The sequence below is a fragment of the Sus scrofa genome, chromosome 5, assembly GCF_000003025.6.
Source record: "Sus scrofa isolate TJ Tabasco breed Duroc chromosome 5, Sscrofa11.1, whole genome shotgun sequence".
Classification (NCBI taxonomy): domain Eukaryota; kingdom Metazoa; phylum Chordata; class Mammalia; order Artiodactyla; family Suidae; genus Sus; species Sus scrofa.
Window position 1 is genome coordinate 51,553,738 of NC_010447.5, and position 19,380 is coordinate 51,573,117.

The 19,380-nt window shown below is 36.0% G+C and overlaps 1 protein-coding gene across 16 annotated transcripts in view; it reads left to right on the plus strand.

The window, feature by feature from the left end:
- The window catches only part of ABCC9 (ATP binding cassette subfamily C member 9), a 137,053-nt gene that overhangs the window by 17,207 nt on the left and 100,466 nt on the right, over positions 1-19,380 (plus strand). For all 16 annotated transcript variants that reach the window (XM_021092240.1, XM_021092251.1, XM_021092242.1 and 13 more), the window contains 9 exons: positions 1,035-1,201; positions 2,251-2,493; positions 4,687-4,881; positions 7,269-7,421; positions 7,923-8,078; positions 9,615-9,749; positions 11,551-11,713; positions 16,694-16,734; positions 17,654-17,796. In XM_021092240.1, the coding sequence (XP_020947899.1) occupies positions 1,035-1,201; positions 2,251-2,493; positions 4,687-4,881; positions 7,269-7,421; positions 7,923-8,078; positions 9,615-9,749; positions 11,551-11,713; positions 16,694-16,734; positions 17,654-17,796 (1,396 nt within the window). The remainder of the gene's footprint in view (positions 1-1,034; positions 1,202-2,250; positions 2,494-4,686; positions 4,882-7,268; positions 7,422-7,922; positions 8,079-9,614; positions 9,750-11,550; positions 11,714-16,693; positions 16,735-17,653; positions 17,797-19,380) is intronic.

The window sequence follows — 19,380 nt, forward strand, 5'->3', positions numbered from 1 at the left end:
ATGATGTTGAGCACTTTTTGATGAATATTGGCTATTTTTTATCTTTGTGAAGTGACTATTCATATCTCTTGCCCACTTTTTATTGGATAGCATTTTTGTTATTGAGTTGTAGGAATATTTTGTACATACTCAAAACTAGTATTTCATCAGATACATGTTTTGAGAATATTTCCCTTCCAGTCTGTGGCTTTCATACTCACTTACTTAACAATGTCTTTTGATGAGCAGAAGATTTTAATTTTGATGTAGCATAATTTACTTTTTCATGTATAGTTATTGCTCTCTGTGCATAAGAAATCTTTGCCTTCTGTCGAAATAAGTTTCCCTCATATTCTCCTGGTTTTTAAAGGTTTATAGTTACAGTTTTTGTTTTTAGGACTTTATCCATTTACAATTAGTTGTTTGTATGCTTTATAAGGCTGGCGTCAAAGTCCTTTTTTTTTTCCCAAATGCATATTTGTATGTTTCAGCACCATTTGTGGAATAGATGCTCCATTTCTCATTGTATTGCTTTGGGACCTTTGTAACAAATTAAAGTGAATGACTTTTTTAGTACAATCTATTTCTTGGCTCTGTATTTTCCATTCCTTTGATCCATTCATGGATTTTTATGCTATCACCATTCTGTCTTGATTACAGATACCAATGTGTGAATTCATCACATAATCACGGCCTCTTAAAAACACAGGACCAAAAGATAAAGTCAATTTTAAAGGTTGTAGAATTATACATAAGTTCTGAAAAGTATAGCCTATCCTTATTTACATGTCCCCTTTTATCTTCACGTCTAGCCCACATAGTTAGAGCGGAAGCACTAATATTTTCAAGTCATTACTATACCTTCAATTCAGAAGTCCAAAAGTACACTAAAGCATATATGTTGTTTTATAAACAAATAACATAATCTGGAAATAGAATATCTTAAATTGTCTTTGTTGTTAAAAAGCATTGTATTCATATTGAAACTTCAGTGACTTTTATTAAAAGTATCTGTGAAAGATTGTATTTTTTCTTTTTACTTTTTATTTTTCCAGCCTTATTCCTGTATTGGGTAATGGCCTTTATCACAAAAACCATAAAGTTGGTCAAATACTGGCAGTCTGGTTGGGGAGTGTCAGACCTGCGATTCTGTATCACCGGCATGATGGTCATTTTGAATGGACTTCTGATGGCTGTGGAGATCAATGTCATTAGGGTCAGAGTAGGTATCTAATGATTTTTGCTTGTTACTGGAATTCAAAACCCAAATATTAAAGATCATAGTCAGCTAGAAATCATTAGTATTTAAGAGGATAAACAATTATATATTATCTATGTGTATAAAGTTGAACTAATTACTCAGTTTCAGACCATTAATATTCCAGAAGTCTCAATGTAAACCTAGAATCTATTTATTTATTCGTAAATATTGATTGGGTGCCTGTGATGTGCCATCATTATGCTTAGTCCCTATTATAGATGAAATTGTTCTCACCAGGAAGTTCCATCATCTGTGATTGGTCCAAAGCAAATTTGGTTTAATCAAACTAGTGTATTCTCAGAAATTTCAATCTGAGAAGAAGATCATCTCATCCAGTGTACTCATTTCATTGATTAAAAAACTTCTGTAGACATAACTTTAGCTTTATAGCCAAAGTAACATGGTCAAGTTTCATACCTGGTCTGTGATTACAGACCTATTGCACTTCCCGCCACATAGCCTTGTCAGTTTTATTATGTGACATGCTAGTGTCTGATTTTTCAATGTTCATTTTTCTGTCTGAGCACTTTGACTTTGCTCTGAATGGCAAGATACATGCTTCAGTGGGTAATGGAAAATAGTGAACATCAGCCAGACCACAAATTAACAGGGAGTGACTCAATAATGCTTTGATAACACATTTAAACCATCTACATAATGTAAAAATCTTCATGTAGCTGAATCTATTACTAAATATCATGAAGTATCACGAAAGTATATCCAGAAAGATTGATTCTTAGGGAGAAATGTGGTTTAAAGGGATAATTGATTTTTTAGTATTGGCTCAAGTGTATTAAATGAAAATCTGGAATTTAACTAGAATATAGTCACGACAAAAGGGATTTTTTTTTTCCCTCCAAAGAATAGTTCAGAAAGGGATGGAAAAAAAATATGAACATATAAATTTCAGCCTACTGAAATGAAAATATAAAAAAGGTGAACATTTTATTTTTAATCTGTGGAAAAAGAAGGAGGTTAACTGTTATTCTTTGGAATTTTTCTTACCACAGAGATATGTGTTCTTCATGAATCCTCAGAAAGTAAAGCCTCCTGAAGACCTCCAGGATCTGGGAGTGAGATTTCTCCAGCCGTTTGTGAATTTACTGTCAAAAGCAACGTACTGGTGGATGAACACGCTCATTATATCTGCTCATAAGAAGCCTATTGATCTGAAGGCCATTGGAAAATTACCAATAGCCATGAGGGCGGTAACAAATTATGTTTGTCTGAAAGATGCCTATGAAGAACAAAAGGTAATTTAGTATCAGGTTTTTGTTTTGTTTGTTTTTAGGGCTGCACCTGAGGCATATGGAAGTTTCCAGGCTAGGGGTTGAATCAGAGCTGCAGCCTCCAGCCTACGTGACAGCCACAGCAACACGGGATCTGAGCTGTGTCTTTGACCTATACCACAGCTCATGAGAATGCTGGATCCTTATAGCCCACTGGATCCTTATAGCCCACTGGGAGGCCAGGGATCAAATGCAAGTCCTCATGGATGCTAGTCAGATTCGCTACTGCTGAGCTACAGTGGGAACTCCCCCAGTAGCTTTGAGTCTTGTTAACTGGGCTGCTGAGAATATGCCAGAAGAGCCAGTGAAAATGCTGGGTTAGTTGCCCCGCATGAGACGAAGAGGGTTGGAGGGAGCTCTGTCTTTTCTCTGAGCTCTAGTGGAAAGTAAGAATTAAATTCAGTAATCATGTATGTCTAATCCTTGTTATTAAGCAATATTAATAATTCATGGAATTTTTGTCTTTTTTCAAGTATCTTGCCAATAATTTTGTTATTTGAAAGGAAAATAGATCATATCCATGAAAAGTTAATTTTGAGAAGCAAAAGTCCTTAAATAGATGATTAACTAAATTTTGGACTCTATATTTCAAAGTTGGGGAACTAAATTAGAGGGGACTCACCTGCCTACTCCATGTATCATCCTACATGTCTGCCAAAATTGGTTTCTTCTGGTACTTTCTTTGAGTATTTTTCATTGCTTCTAAAATTTTAAACAGGAGACTCTGAATATTTTCAGTTTATCTTGTTATCATTCTGAGTAGTCATGTATGCTACCTGCAGTGGACAATGTATTTTATATTGCCATAATCTACAAATATTATTGTAATTAAAAATACGAGTATTCACAGTGACATTGGAAGGGAATAGGGTATGGTGAATCAGAGAGTTTTTGGCTGTTCTAAATCAAGATCAACAAAGCATTTATGGTAAATGATGAAAATGACCTCTGTTTTGTGTCAAAAATGTGTTTTGAAATTAATATTGCAGGAAATGGTTACTACAAATGAACCTGAGTCATGTCTCTGGTTTCACCTCTGGGAAAAGTATTGCATAATATTTAAAGCTCATTTTCTAAAGTAAAGATTAACGATATAGCCTAAGCCTAGCTTAAGTTTCCTGAGTGCTCTTTATAACACAAATTTGCTTGAAGTTGGGGTGTTAATGTCTTTTATCAATAAACTTTAAAAAATTATCAAATTATTCATCTCACAGGAAGTTGAATATTAAACACAATTGAACTCTAACGCATTGAGTTAGCTTCTTTGTAACAGTGAAAAAGCTTTATCCACTTCCTCTCCAAGATGTAATTATGATTGTTCAGGCCTTAAAATCTTTTGAACAAATGATTATAGAAGTACGAAGTCAGGAGTTGGCTTAAACAAATATGCCATTTTTGTTTTGCACTTTAAGGAATAACGAGGATACGTTAAGTCTAATATAACTTTATGACATATTGACATCACCACCCCCACCTCATCCCACTCCCATTTATGGAGATGGGAAATACCTGGAGAAGAAAAAATTTGAAGTTGGGATATTCTTTTTTTAGCTTATAGTGATTTGATATCCTGTGATCTAGTAACTTCAGTCATCATAAATAGACTGTCAATAATCTGGACTGTTGTATTTTACCATTTTCCGTACAGTGTTATTTGGTAATATTCATGAAAGATTTATTTATTTTCTAAATCAAAGGGAATTAAAATTAATTTGGTTCTTAGAATTTGGGGTCATCCTTTGACAACTAAAAATAATACAAAATGTTTGAAAAATTGGCCTGTTTCAATCAATCTGTTTCATTAAATCTGTTTCATTAAAACACATCCAATCCCTTGGGATAGAACATGATGGAAGATAACATAAGAAAAAGAATGTATATATATGTATGTATATATGTGTATATATATTATATAACTGGGTCATTTTGCTGTACAGCAGAAATTGGCACAACATTATAAAGCAACTATAATAATAATTTAAACACATTCAGTAGCTATTGTTTGCAAAGAATGTAAGGATACTAAACTATATGTACTGCATTGAAACATTTACTTTCAATCTTTTGAAATATAAGAAAAGATTTCTATAGTTGGTAAGATTAATTGTTGCTCTATTATTTTATTTTGGTTCATCAAGTTTTTTTTTGTTCTTTCAGAAAAAAGTGGCAGATCATCCAAATCGGACTCCATCTATATGGCTGGCAATGTACACAGCTTTTGGACGGCCGATTCTACTTAGTAGCACATTTCGTTATCTTGCCGACTTACTGGGTTTTGCTGGGCCTCTCTGTATTTCTGGAATCGTTCAGCGTGTGAATGAAACCCAGAATGGAACAAATAACGCAACAGGAGTAAGTTTGTGGTGCTTTTGAAAGGAAACATATTATTGGCACATTTCTTTGTAATTCTTACTTTTTAAAAATACCATTTGATGAGCAGTTCGCATAGGCTTATTTATAGAGAATTGAATTTTTTCATAATTTGTTTTAATTGAAGTACAGTTGATTTGCTACATTGTGTTGGTTTCAGGTATGCAGCAAAGTGGTTCAGCTATATATTATATATTACATGTACTTATGTTCATATATATATATATACATATATAAATCTATTCTTTTTCAGAATATTTTCCATTATAGGTTATTACAAGAGATCGAATATAGTTCCCCGTGCTATACAGCAGGCCTTTGTTGGTTATCTATTTTATATTTAGTAGTGTGTATGTATTAATTCCCAATGAGAAGTGAATGCTTTTTAAAAGAAGGAAAACAGTAGTTTTCCTTAGAGAAAAAATTATATAGGTATGTATTCATTGAATGGATCCAACCAACAAAATTATTTCTCAGGTTCAGAGGCTATGAACATTTACTAAGCATTTACTGTGTGCCAGAAATGATGTTTGAAAATTTCGCGTTATTTTATTTGGTCTTTACAGCAATCCTGTAAAGAATTTTCATGCATGAGTACATGAGGGTGGCTGCGTCACTTTTCTTAGGCTTATGACTAATGACGTTTTAGCAATGTGATTTGTAATATGCACATATCCTTTTTGTTGTATAGTAAAAGCTATCAGTCTGTTTCACAATGATCAGAGCAAGTCACATCATATTTTTATTAGGTATTATGTTACTGTTAGAGGCTATATAGTATAAGGGATTTGCTGTTATCAATTTGTAGTCTTATTTTTCTATTCTTAAGAAAATCTGCATCATTTATTTCCCAGTTTCTTTCTAAAATGAGTTAATTTCCTTAGTTTCATGTATAGAAACTCTAGTCTAGGTGAATCAATTTTCCTTTTCTATTCTCTCAATCTGGTTTCCTGTCCTCTTTTCTTTACCTGTTAAAATTGAGAATAATTCAAGAAAAAAGAATATATAAATGGGTGGGTGTGTGTGTGTGAGACTGGGTCACTTTGCTGTACAGTAGAAAATTGACAGAACACTGTAAATCAACTATAATGGAAAAAATAAAAATCACTACAAATTAAAAAAATAAAGTTAACTTCAGAAAAAAAAATTGTATGAATTTGCAGAGCTTGCAATGAATGCTGCCTCCTCAGTGACGCTTTTTCTGATTGTCCTCATTAGAATGTGACTCTCCTTTGTACTCTCCTATCACATCGTTTTCATGTTGGCACTTAACATAAATGCTATTTATAATGAAACATGTTATTTATGGATATGCTTATCTTTCTAGGTTGTGAGCTCTTTAAACAGAATGGTTGTGAACAGTTCACATTTGTGCTCACAATGCTTAGCCAAGTTCCTTGCATATATTGGTGCTCAATTGTTGTTGACGTGAACCATATATTTTACCACTGAATACAGTTTGTGGTGGTTTTGTCCTTACCAGCCTAATTACATGTAGATAACTAAATTCCACATAGAATTCCATCATCCCTCCCCCTTCCACACATTAACCCCATGTTTTTCTGAGAAGGAAGAGAACTTAAACATTTGTGTGCATCCCCATGAAAGAAGAAGGGGCCAGAGTAGAAATTAATGGATCTAAAACACAACTAAAGAGTACCCAAAGTGGCATGATGTGTTTATTCAAGTGTTGCTTTTGCCACAGTTTTCTATCAAAGAAGTTACCATATGCTGCTGTTTCAAACAAAAAGCAATCAACTTTATATAATCTTATGATGACTTCAATCATAATCAGACTAAAACCATTTTTCATAAGTTTGTGTTTTGTCACTGGATGTGTCATGTGGGCAAAATAGATACCCAAATTATGTATTTTATACAATTATTTCATTATATAAGTGAAAATCAGAAAAAGTCCACTGTGTAGAATTATTTTAAGTCAATAAGGCTATGGATGTTGTATTTTGGTTTTATTGGCCTTGCTTTGGACTATCAGTTTTGTAGCTTCTACTTGTAAGTTACAGTCTAAACCAACTTCCATTTTCATTGCCTACTTTCCAGCTAACTAAGGTAGAATATGTCTTTGTTGAACAAGTACTCCAAAAAAAAAATTGAAATGTTTTTTTTTTAGTTTTCTTTTATTTTCTACAATCAAGCATTTCCAGAAAACTTAATTAGCAGTGTAGGATTTTATACATTGAACTGGTTTGATTTGTATATGTGGACATTGTAAGTAAAAGTCAAAATTGCCTTGCTGTTTTATAAAGACACTGAGTTTTTAGATTTAACAACCATGTATCATTTAATAAATGTAAACTGTACACCAGTATATGAAAAATTTTAATTTATGTCTTTTCTTTTGGGATAAGATTTCAGAAAAACTCTCATCAAAGGAATTTCTTGAAAATTCTTATGTTCTGGCAGTTCTTCTCTTCTTGGCTCTTATCCTGCAAAGGACGTTTTTGCAGGCTTCCTACTATGTAACCATAGAGACTGGCATTAACCTCCGTGGAGCCCTGCTGGTATGTACATGCTTTGAATGATCCTGGCTTCTTCAAAATGCCACATACCAGCCAGTGAGAGGAAGAGTAGAAACTTTAGTTTTGTTTCTTTCCCTCTATTTTCATTTTGATATTATAACAATACTTCTAGGATCTAGTTAATAACTACCCTCCCCACAGAGCTAATTAACACACCCACTGAATTAAAAATAACATTTATAATATGTTAAAATATTTTGAAGTCATGCATTCACATATTTTTGTTATTGTTTGTTCCAGAGATTATGTTTAAATTTGAATATATGTTTTTATTATATTGCCAGAAAAAGTAAGTTTTAATTTGGGTGAAGACTAAAATAACAATACTAAAATGAAAATAATGGTTGACTTAAGATGAATTAGAGGGTTTCTTTCTTTTTTTTCAAAAATTTTTAAAATGTTATTTTTTTAATGAGAATAAATAAGCATAATGTTGATTATTAAGTTTAAAGCCACGAATACATCTTTTTTTTTTTTTTACAGGCCATGATATACAATAAAATCCTTCGGCTTTCTACATCTAATTTATCCATGGGTGAGATGACACTGGGTCAGATCAATAACTTGGTCGCCATTGAAACCAATCAACTCATGTGGTTCTTGTTCCTGTGTCCCAATCTATGGGCTATGCCTGTTCAGGTAGGTCAATATAAGTAAGATTCTTATTCACAAAGGAAATAAGAGCAAGAAGATAACGAAGTTTTTAAATTTCTTGTTTGCTTTTTCATTTAATTTTTTTTAAATTAAAGCACAGTTGATTTACAATGGTGTGTAATTTCTGCTGTACAGCAAAATGACCCAGTCATACATATATATATATATGCATTCTTTTCATAAGGGAAATCCAAATCAAATCAAAGTGTGTATCATTCACAGTGCTTGGTACAAAGTAAAATTTGAAGTATGCTTTGTTTCATTTTATCAAAATGTATTTATACACAGGTCAACTAAGTAGCTGTCTACATGGTATAATTTAAAGTGTATCAGGAGTTCCCGTCGTGGCTCAGTGGTTAACGAATCCAACCAAGAACCATGAAGTTGCAGGTTTGATCCCTGGCCTTGCTTAGTGGGTTAAGGATCTGGTGTTGCCATGAGCTGTGGTGTAAGTCAAAGACGCAGCTTGGATCCCACGTTGCTGTGGCTCTGGTGTAGGCCAGAGGCTACAGCTCCGATTAGACCCCTAGCCTGGGAACCTCCATGTGCCACAGTAGTGGCCCTAGAAAAAGGCAAAGAGACAAAAAATATAAAATAAAATAAAATAAAATAAAATAAAATAAAATAAAATAAAATAAAATAAAATAAAATAAAACAATAAAATAAAATGGATCAAAAATCCCAGGCTCTCTCTGAATGAGTACCCTCATGATGAGTCACCTGGAGGAGATTTTCATTTTGATTAGAATTCCCAAAGTTAGGCACTAAAAATGTGCCTCCAGAAGGTAACTAGTAAGCTGCTATCATGGGCATATAGGCATGGGTTAAAGGCTTTAACTGCATGGGTACAATTTATTAGTTGAGCCTTGATAAGCTGAGCTACTTGAAAACGAAAATTTCAGTGAGAGAAGATAGTAGGGTTAAAGCCTGAGTTTTTAGAGAATGAAGAAGAGAGTGACAGCCTGGAGAGGGTAGGCCTTAGTCATTCAGTCTTGGGTTTGAGGGCATCAGCCTTAGCTTCTTCACAGTTTTAGTTATCCCCACCCTTCTCGTCATTATGTGGGGTCATTGAGGAGGTGAAGAGCTCAGAGCATTTAGTCCACAAACAACCATCCTTGTTCTCTTCCTTGATGATGCTGCCTCTTACTTTCCATCCTCCCTGCTTTGAAAAGCGAATACAACTCCAAGAGAATATGGAACAATGGTGGGTGACAACATGTTCAAGAAAAAATTCATGTCGTTTTAAAAAATTGAAGACTTTTTGGTTGGAAGGTCCTGCAACCCCCCTGTAGCTTTGTGCAGTAAATTGGTTTGACATCAGCTGTACATGTCATCACACTAAAAATAAATTCCTGCTACTTAGCCCTCCCCAGATAAATCTTAGTAAAACCCAACTGTCGAGGTTGAGTTGACTTTCAAAGACACTTACTACAATAATTAAGAAATACTACAATTTCACTGAAAAATACTTCCTTTCATGCAGTGGTCCCCACACCCATTTCCATGTGTTTTCCTTGCTAGATCATAATGGGAGTGATTCTGCTCTACAATTTGCTTGGATCCAGTGCATTGGTTGGTGCCGCTGTCATTGTTCTCCTTGCACCAATTCAATACTTCATTGCTACAAAGTTGGCAGAGGCTCAAAAGAGCACACTTGTAAGTAATATCTTATGGAAACTTTATTAGGAAAATTGAATGATGCTGTTTTATTTTTGAATATATAGGAAATTAACATGTACCATTCAGGATGATTTGGAAATCGTTCTACTTATTTCAGTTCTTAAGCAGCAAATGTGAATTTTCTGGGTTGTACAGCAATTTTGCAAAGAGGGTTTGAAATCGAAGGCAATGATCTTGACTTCTAAATACCAGAATCACAATGCCTGATGTTTTTATGTGTTATGATGTGATGAAGCTTCAGATCTTCTTGTAGTTATTTACACTTATGTGTACTAGCGAATAAAAACATGTGCATTCAATTATGTAGACATTGCATGTCAGTTACTGATGTGGTAGAAATGGGTCAAGGAACAGATAAAGGGTCAGATTCAGTGCTTCTGAAATTAAATGTCCTTAGGGTTGAATCAGACCACGTAAGGAGCTATGGAGTTACACTGAAATGTTTCAGTGGCAGCTGCTCTGCCTGAGTATGTTCATGGTCAACTTGGCGAGCAAGAAAAAGCTCGATTATTGACCCTCCCTGGCTTCAATTTGTCATGAAATCATGTTATTTGAGCAAGAACTGGCTTCTTTTAAAGAAATATTTGCAAAAATAAAATTGTTGACAGCATGTTTAGAAATAAAGTTTGATTAAATATGAGCAAGGCTGCCTGTAAATCAGGCGTGAAATGTTAGGGATGCTGCCACTGGTGGACTGTTCCCAAGTTGGTGTTTCCACTGTGACAGGCAAGTCACAGGTCACACAACTGGTTTTTACCCATTGTTTTTCTTCTGCTTCTGGCAAGGTTAGCCATTATTTCTGTCTGAGTCACCTACCCTCTTTCCTCTAGGACATGGCTACAGAAAGGTGTGGAAGAGGGACAGAAAGAGGAGACATGAGAATCCAACATCTGACTTTCATTTAACTATTCATACTGCAGTCATTCACCAACAATCATTGGTAGGCAGCTGAGACACTCCAAGAGACAGAAAGATGAATAAAATTTGATCATTTGCTGCCTCTCCTTCCTTCCCTCTGCCTTTGGCCACCCGGCAGCTCCTTTTGAGAATTCATAGGACATGGTGTACCTTCCTAGTAATTCTAATGTAATATTTGGAGGAAGCTGAAACAGTTGTCCAAAGAGAGGCTTTTGTATCTGGTATGCATCTCTCTACAGTTAATCCAAGTTGTTGATAATCAGCGAATGTAATTTAGGTCTTCTTACACAAGGACTTATGAAGAAGGAGGTAGAAATCTCTTGAGGTTAAAGATAAGAGACTTGGTTTTGATAAGTGCCTAATGAGGACTCAATATGAACACACACAACACTGGTCCCTCATATTCCCAAATCAGAAGCAAACTAACTTTTCTTAAATGCATTGTTTCTCTTCTCCTAAGTTTGAGTGACAGTGCTAAGGAGAGGAAGAAATGATTTAGATACTAGGAGTCACTGGAAGCCTCTTTATCATTTCCCTACATGTCTGTATGTAGTATCTGCAAACATTATTCAAGCAGATCATGTGAAACTTAAGACACTGCTTTGATTTAAACCAAAGAACAGAGACATAAAAAGTTTTTAGGTGGAAAGAATTTCAGGCCATCTCATTCAACACTTCATTTTCACATCGGAGGCAGAAACATAGAGTTTAACTACTTCTCCTGGGAATCTCACAACCATCATTAGTGGCAGAGGCAGGCAGAAATCAAGCTCTGCTCAATCCCTGTTCAGTACATGGTCTTGCCTCTCTGATTTACTTGGCTACAGCTTGCATTGTTTTTTATTCCTTTCTTTTATAGGATTATTCCACTGAGAGACTGAAGAAAACAAATGAAATATTGAAAGGCATCAAACTTCTAAAGTTGTACGCATGGGAGCACATCTTTTGCAAGAGTGTGGAAGAAACAAGAATGAAAGAACTATCCAGTCTCAAAACCTTTGCTCTTTACACATCACTCTCCAGTAAGTCACTGTTGCTCAGACAACCGCCAAAGAGCATGTGGTCTAATCAGTTTCAGTTGTGATCATTGAGGCATTCCAGGCATCAGAGGAAGCCCATTTATTTTCTCCATTTGTGTTGTCCAGTAACCATGAGCCACATGAGGCTATTTAAATTTAAAGACGAGTTAGGACAAACTTAGAGTCAAGTATACCTGAATTCTACTCTTTACAAGTTGTGTGTCTTTGTCATGTTACTTGACTTCTGAAATCCTTGGTTTCTTCATCTGTAAAATGGGGATGGTGATGATTAAAATACTGATCATTGAAATCCTCTTAGCAGTTACAATTGTGATGGAGAATGGGTTTTCATTAAATATTTTTTTAGTGTATTTATTTATTTATCGTATTTTTTTGGCCGCACCCGTCATATGGAAGTTCTGGGTCCAGCTGCAGCAATGCCAGGTCCTTAACCCACTATAAAGGATCGGGGATCAAACTTGCACCTCTGAGGAGACCTGAGCTGCTGCAGTTGGATTCTTAACCCACTGCGCCACAGCAGAAACTCCAAAAATTTGTTTATTTAAATTGATTTGATTATATTACTGTTGACTTTATCCCCAAAGATCCTTTAAAATTATCTGCAGTTGTCTTACCTATCTTTTTGAGAGTTTATGATGTTTCCTCGAAAATTGTACTTGAAATATTGGTTTTGAAAACTGAGGAGAAAAAAAGGCAACATTTCCAGGTGAAAGAAACCAAACTTCATTCACATAAAACCCTCTTTTCTAATACTTTTTCAAGAATTTTAAAATACAATGCATTTCTTTCTCAACTCAAATTTTTAAAAAGCAATTGTTACAAAATCTTTTTTTTTTTCCTCTCAAAGAGTGACACTGAGTGCTCTCAAAAATAATGAGTTTATGTTAGTACAGTTCTTACGAACTCTAGCCATACTGCTACCACTGATGTTTGATTTGGTTTGTGTGTCAGTTTTGCTCATTTCTGTGGTTCCCAAGACTTTCAACAGTTTAACGTTTTGGAGGTTTATATATTGTTTCCTCTTGAATTCTAAGCTACATTAGTTCTTAGAGATTATGAACACTTCTTTTTTGAAACGGATTTAAGGAAAATACATGGTTTATATAGTTCATTTATTCTAGCTCTCATGTTGAATGTGTTAAAAATGAAATGGGAAGAAGATTTACCTTCCAGCTCTGCACCACTGCTAATATGGTGTCAGAATGATTGATATCCACTTGCTTATGTGATAGTTCTCTAAGCTGGGAGCTCCTACAGTACTTTCCTCTCTTCAGTGGACTGAAGTTCTCAAGAGAAGGATGGATGCAGCCAGAAATAATGACAATGATAATAACAATAATAACAAAAATACATGGAGAGACTCGGTCAATTATTGCCAGAAGTGACTTTGCCTGTCATCTTATATAGCCTTCACAGCATTCCAATGATTTCAATTTTATTACTAACTTCATTAGACAAATTAAAAAATTGAGGTGGAGAGCATTTAAGCATCTTGAATTTCCCCCAGCTACTAAATGGCAGGAGTGGGTGGTCAGCTTACCTTAACCCTGTTACCAGATTTGGGTTGGTTTTTGAAAGTCAGAGATAAAAGGAGAGAGGGCAGAGAAGGCCATACCAGAAGAGAAAAACAAGAAGTCATGAATGTGAAAATGTATAATCATGTATTGACGATAGGCAGCAGGAGTTCCTGAATCAATAGTGTAAATTTCCATTTGTAGCACTTCCAAGTTTTGTGATTTGCTTGCATATGGTGTTAGTGGTGGTGAAGAGCTTCAGCTATGTGTGTTGAATAGAGCTGACTTTAAATCTCAGCTCTGCCACTTCATAGCATGTGGCTTTGACCAAATTACTGCTTCTATACTCCAAGCCTCAATTTCTTTATCTGTAACATTAAATAATAACAATCTCCACCAGGTAGGATTGTAGTAAAGATTAAAATAGATTAAGGAGGAGTTCCCATTGTGGCTCAGAAGGTTAGGAACCTGACATAGAGTCTTTGAGGATGCGAGTTCCATCCCTGGCCTTGTTCACTGGGTTAAGGATCCTGCGTTGCCACAAGCTTCAGTGTAGGCCATGGATGCAGCTCAGATCTGGCATTGCTGTGGCTGTGGCATAGGCCTGCAGCTGCAACTCCAATTGGACTCCTAGCCTGGGAACTTCCATACGCCACAGATGCAGCCATTTAAGAAAAACAAAAATAGATTAAGGAGTGCTACAAATGTTGGTTGATTAGTTAATTGACTGTATTCCAGGCACTATGTCAAGTGTTTTATGTTCGTTATTTTGTCTTTTTTTTTGGCGGGGTGGGGGCGGCACACCCGCGGCATATGGAGGTTTCCAGGCTAGTGGTCTAATCAGAGATGTTGCTGCCAGCCTACACCAGAACCACAGCAGGGTATCTGTGACCTACGCCACAGCTCACAGCAACGCCGGGATCCTTAACCCACTGAGCGAGGCCAGGGATCGAACCTGCATCCTATTGGATACTAGTTGGGTTCGTTAACCACTGAGCCATGACAGGAAGTCCCTGTTCATTATTTTGGATAAAGCACCTGGCTATTGAGCTATTGCTCAATAACCTCCTTCTCCCGAGTATACTCCTCTAAAAGTTAATGTAATGATAATAATAACTTTCTCACAGATATATTGGGAGAATCCAGTGAGGCAAGGAATGTGACATGGTTCTGTAACTATTAAAAATATTTTATAAATAGTATTTGAGTAACACTATAGGAAGACAAGAAAAATGTCAACTGTATACCATAGCAGTTACTGTTGGGGCTAAGAAGGTAGATTCTCCTGAAATGAAATCCTGCCTCAGCACCTTGCCTGCTATACACCCTTGGTCAGCCTTTGGTGACATCTCAGTTTCCTCATGGGAAGTTGGGCTGTATTAGGCATACCTTGAGGAATTAAATAAGGTAATGTATGTCATGTGTTTAGAAAAGCAACTGTAACATAAAAGTATTCAATCAATGACATTGGAAAATATTGAAAAGCAAAGTTAAATGGGGCAAATACTAGTGGAACTGAAGATCCATCTCTATGAATCAGTGTTCTTGTCACTCAAGATCATAGCCGGGGGGAAAGAGATTCTGTTAAATAATTTCCTCATCTCCATTTGCCAAGTGTTCATGCGCTGCTTCTGGATTTAACTTATCATTAAAAGACAAAACGATGCTATTTTTTTTTCTCTTCACTTGGAGAGAGTTTTGTATGGAGAAGTGGGAAGAACATGAAGCATTTGACCAGAAAAGTCTGGGTTTTAATCCAAGCTCTGTCATCTCCTAGTTTGGAATCTTGACTGTTACTTATCCTTCCTAAGCTGTTTCCTCATTTTTGTGCAGGATAGTTGTAATCATTAAATATGAGAAGGCGTGTGAAAATACTCCTATCACAAGTGAGTAACTCTGAGTTGTTGAGGAGTGGGAGTGCAAAGTGGTAGTGAGCAGTCTGAGGAGCCAGCTGTGGGACCCTGTGCATCTCATTCTCATATTCCTGATGGGGAAAGAAGGTCCCCACCCCCTGCACTGGGTGCAGAGTGCCAGATAAATGATTTTTAATGAAATAACAGCTGTTCTGACTCTTCCTCATCAAGAGGAGATTACTTATTTAAAGTTATATACAATGAGTGGTAAATAATGACATGGAGGAAGCAAAAGAAATACATGTGGGACAAAGGTAACAATAGCCAGAGAAAGATGAAGACAGAAGTATGGCTCTTGATCTGTGCTGTTATGAAGCTCAGAACCTTGTTTGAGTTGCCGGTGCTGTACAAGAGTTCAGATTTGATAGCTAAGCTCCTTATGGATCTGCAAAAACACAGGCTGATTATGTAAAGGGTGTAGGGACAGTTCATGAGAGTGGATCATGAGAGCTCGTGATAGTTTGGGGTGTTTTGTTTTTGTTTCGTTTTGGGATCTTTTTTTTTTTTTTTCTTTTTAGGGCTGCACCCATGACATATGAAACTTCCCAGGCTAGGGGTCAAATCAGAGCCATAGCTGCCAGCCCACGCTACAGCCACAGCAACACAGGATCCGAGCTGCGCCTGCGACCTGTACCACAGTGCACTGCAATCCCGACCCAGGGATTGAACCCACATTCTCATAGATACTCGTCAGGTTTGTTTCCATTGTGCCCCAGCAGGAACTCCTGGTGATGGTTTGTGAATGAACTCTCTTCTGACTGTCAAGAAAACTAGATCCTAGTTCTCGCTCTGCCATTGCTTGGCTCTGTTACTGACAATGTAGTTAATCTTCAGGTTCTCAGTCCCTAAAACTCTATGGTTTATGAAAAATATAACTATAAATCATCAACTTGGCTTTTTATTTTTACTTTGACTTCTAAATGCCAGTATTTTAGCCTAAAATATGTTTTCCTTATTTAAGTTCTGCATATCTTGCTTATCAAATGATAGTGCAGCATATTCCTGGAGAGCTATTTAAACAAGCAGAGGACTCAAGACATGGGGTTATTTTATTAAGCAAAAGGTCTATAAGTGAAAATTAATATCACCTCTGGATGGAGATTTTTATGTATGTCAAATTCTTGTTTTTCATCTGTGTAATATCCCAATTTTCATATATTTAAGTCAGTTTTATGGCCCAAACCAAATATAGACTGCAAATACTCTGAAGAATGCATATTTGTTAAATTCTAATAACTTTGGTCATGAAAGAATTATTTTAACTAATTTTTTCTGTTTGTAACATTTTGTAAAAAATAACCTTTCTATGAAGAAAAAAACATTTTATGATTAAGACTCATGCCTGGGAGCTCATACAACTGTGAACCAGGAGATACCAACTAGGAAATGTTTGTGGACTCCAAACAGAATGTTATTTAATGCACTGGGCCCTTCTTGTCTTCAAGGGAAGTTAAAGTAAAAATGGATGATTAACTAAAGTTACTGAAGGTATTTCACAGTTCAATGAAACTAATGTATCTGATTTCTTTCCACAGTCTTCATGAATGCAGCAATTCCCATAGCGGCTGTTCTTGCTGTAAGATACTTTTTCTTACCTTTAAAAATGGAACTAATCTAGTGTTTGGAAATGACTTAGGAACAAGACTATATATTACCTCACCTTCAGTTTTCTCTTTATTACCTCTGTTGCAGTAGTTCTAATCCAGGGCTTCCCAACTGTAGTGCTGTGAACCTTTTGGCCCCAATAATTAATTATTTGTTGTAAGAACCTGTCCTCTGCATTAGGGTGTCTAGCAGCATCCCTGGCTTCTACTTATTTGATGCCATCTGCGCTCCCCCCCCGCCCCGGTTATGATCCAAAATATTCCTAGACACTGCTAAATGTGCCCTGGAGAGCAAAATGAACAGAGGTTGAGAATTTACTGTTCTAACCTCCATGACTTGATTCCCTGGATAGTCTAGGGTAAGGCTAGATCAGCAACCAGAAAAATGCTAAATAATTACATTATATTTCAAACGCAAAGGACAAACCCAGGAACTAGTATCGTGTTTAGAAATGCAAATAAATCTGCCTTGGATACCAGTGTTGGTGATTCCACACTAGGAAACTTAAACAATGGAACATTCCTTATTTTTTTTCTCAGAAAAATTAGCATTGGTTGAAAAGAGTCTGATTAGGTATCAAGAACTCTGGATTCGCTCATGGTTATTCCCCTTACTCAGTAATTTGACAGAAGTCCATTTTCCAATCTGTAGTTCTAATCTTTTGTGCCCATCTCACAAGTTTACTGCTGGAATGAATGGAGACCGTGAAGTACTTTACCAATAGCAAGTATTATTTTTTCTAGGGAGTAATTTGGGTGAAGTAATTGTTTTTAGAGTTGCAGCAGACTTATTGGCATAGCAAGAATATATTAGATTTTTAAATTTGAATGTGAGCATTTGTGAAAAACTTTCTCCATCTTTCTCTAAAGAAACCCTTTTTCTTTGCACAGACATTTGTGACCCACGCATACGCCAGCGGGAACAATCTCAAACCTGCAGAGGCCTTTGCTTCCCTGTCTCTTTTCCACATCCTGGTCACCCCTCTCTTCCTGCTCTCCACAGTGGTCAGATTTGCAGTCAAAGCCATCATCAGGTATGCGCTGAAATGTCTGGAGTCCTGTGTTGGTTTGCAGGAATATTATATGCTCATGGTAGTAAATTAGAAAAAGTAGAGCAAGAACATACACTCACTGCCTAGAGAGAACTTGTTGTCAGAGACAACTTGTGAAAACTTTGCTGTGCTACCTTTCAGTCTTTTATTTATTTCAGATAAAAGTAATTATTCTCAAATAAAGATGTTGAATTTTGGGGGCTTATTTTCCCCTCACTAACACCATAATGCATGATGTTTACTGGCTATTCCATTGTTTGGAAGTATTCTAATTTATTGAAGGGCTACCTCTTTATCGGACAGATAGAATGTTTCTATTTTCACCATAAGGTAAATCATATAAATAACATTTGAGATCAGCATCTTCTGATCTTTAAACTTTTCTCTGTTTTCAAAAGTCAGATTTCTGGAAGTGGCAATACTTTTTCTAATAGTATGCATTTTCTTAAGGTCCTTGTTGAGTATGGCTGTGATGTCCACTGAAGGGGAAGTAGGTGAAAAAGTGTACAGATTTTTAAGGTTTTTAATGAACATGGCCATAGTGTTTTCCAGCAAAGCTGTGCCAGCTTATATTTTTACCAACAGTGACAGAAAAAGTTCACATCAACACATATTTCCATCTTAATTTTAGTATCATTTGGCACACCCCATCCCCTGGGTTCATAGTCTCTGCAAGTGGAAGGACTTTGCAAAACCGAGTGCACTGTTTTGTTCACTCTACCCGTGTTTCTGTAGTGTTTCTAACCAGTGTAGACATCATCTTAGACTCACAATTTCCCATAGTTTACAGCTATAAAAATAGACTCACAATTTCCCATAGTGCACAGGATCTGATAATGACTGTTTCTCCACCATTTTTACTTACATTATATGATAAATATGTTACCAAACTATGCTATGCTGCATGTCCCACAGTCTATCGTGTATGAGTCTATATTATAAATATAAACAAGACAGTCTTACAGTCTTTTCCTTTTTGCTATAACATTTTATAAATCTTATAAGTTGCAGCTTATTTTATAAACAGTCATTATCATATTCATAACTGGCCTTTGAAAGAAATGCCAAGATTTCTTTTGCAATATTGAAAGAAAATTGGCAAACTATGGCCTTAAATACACAAGGTGTAATGTTGCCATTGATAGCAATGTAGAAGATCTTTTGTAAGATCTTCTAAAATGAGATAACTTTCCCAATGTTTGTGTATTACTAAGAAAACTAATATTTAATATTCAAGATACCAAAAGTCTCCAGTTTTAGGCTATAGTTTATCTTAGTCTCATGACGACGACTTAATGCCAAAAAATCATTTGAGTTGCCTATGCCTTAGCTGATTATAAACCAGGTTCTGATCAGGTGACCTAATAACATAACGTGATTTCAATCCTGTTCTGTAAACTGTGTCATTAGTAGCCAATTCTGCAACTGTGAAGAGTTTAATGCTCAAGCCCTTTGGCCTCATCTGCCCTCGTTGTCTTTTCTTATTGTTCTGCCTTCTGAAACCTTTGTGTGGATCCCTGACTGATTCCTGTAGCACCACTTCCAAATTAGGCAGTGCTCTGGAAG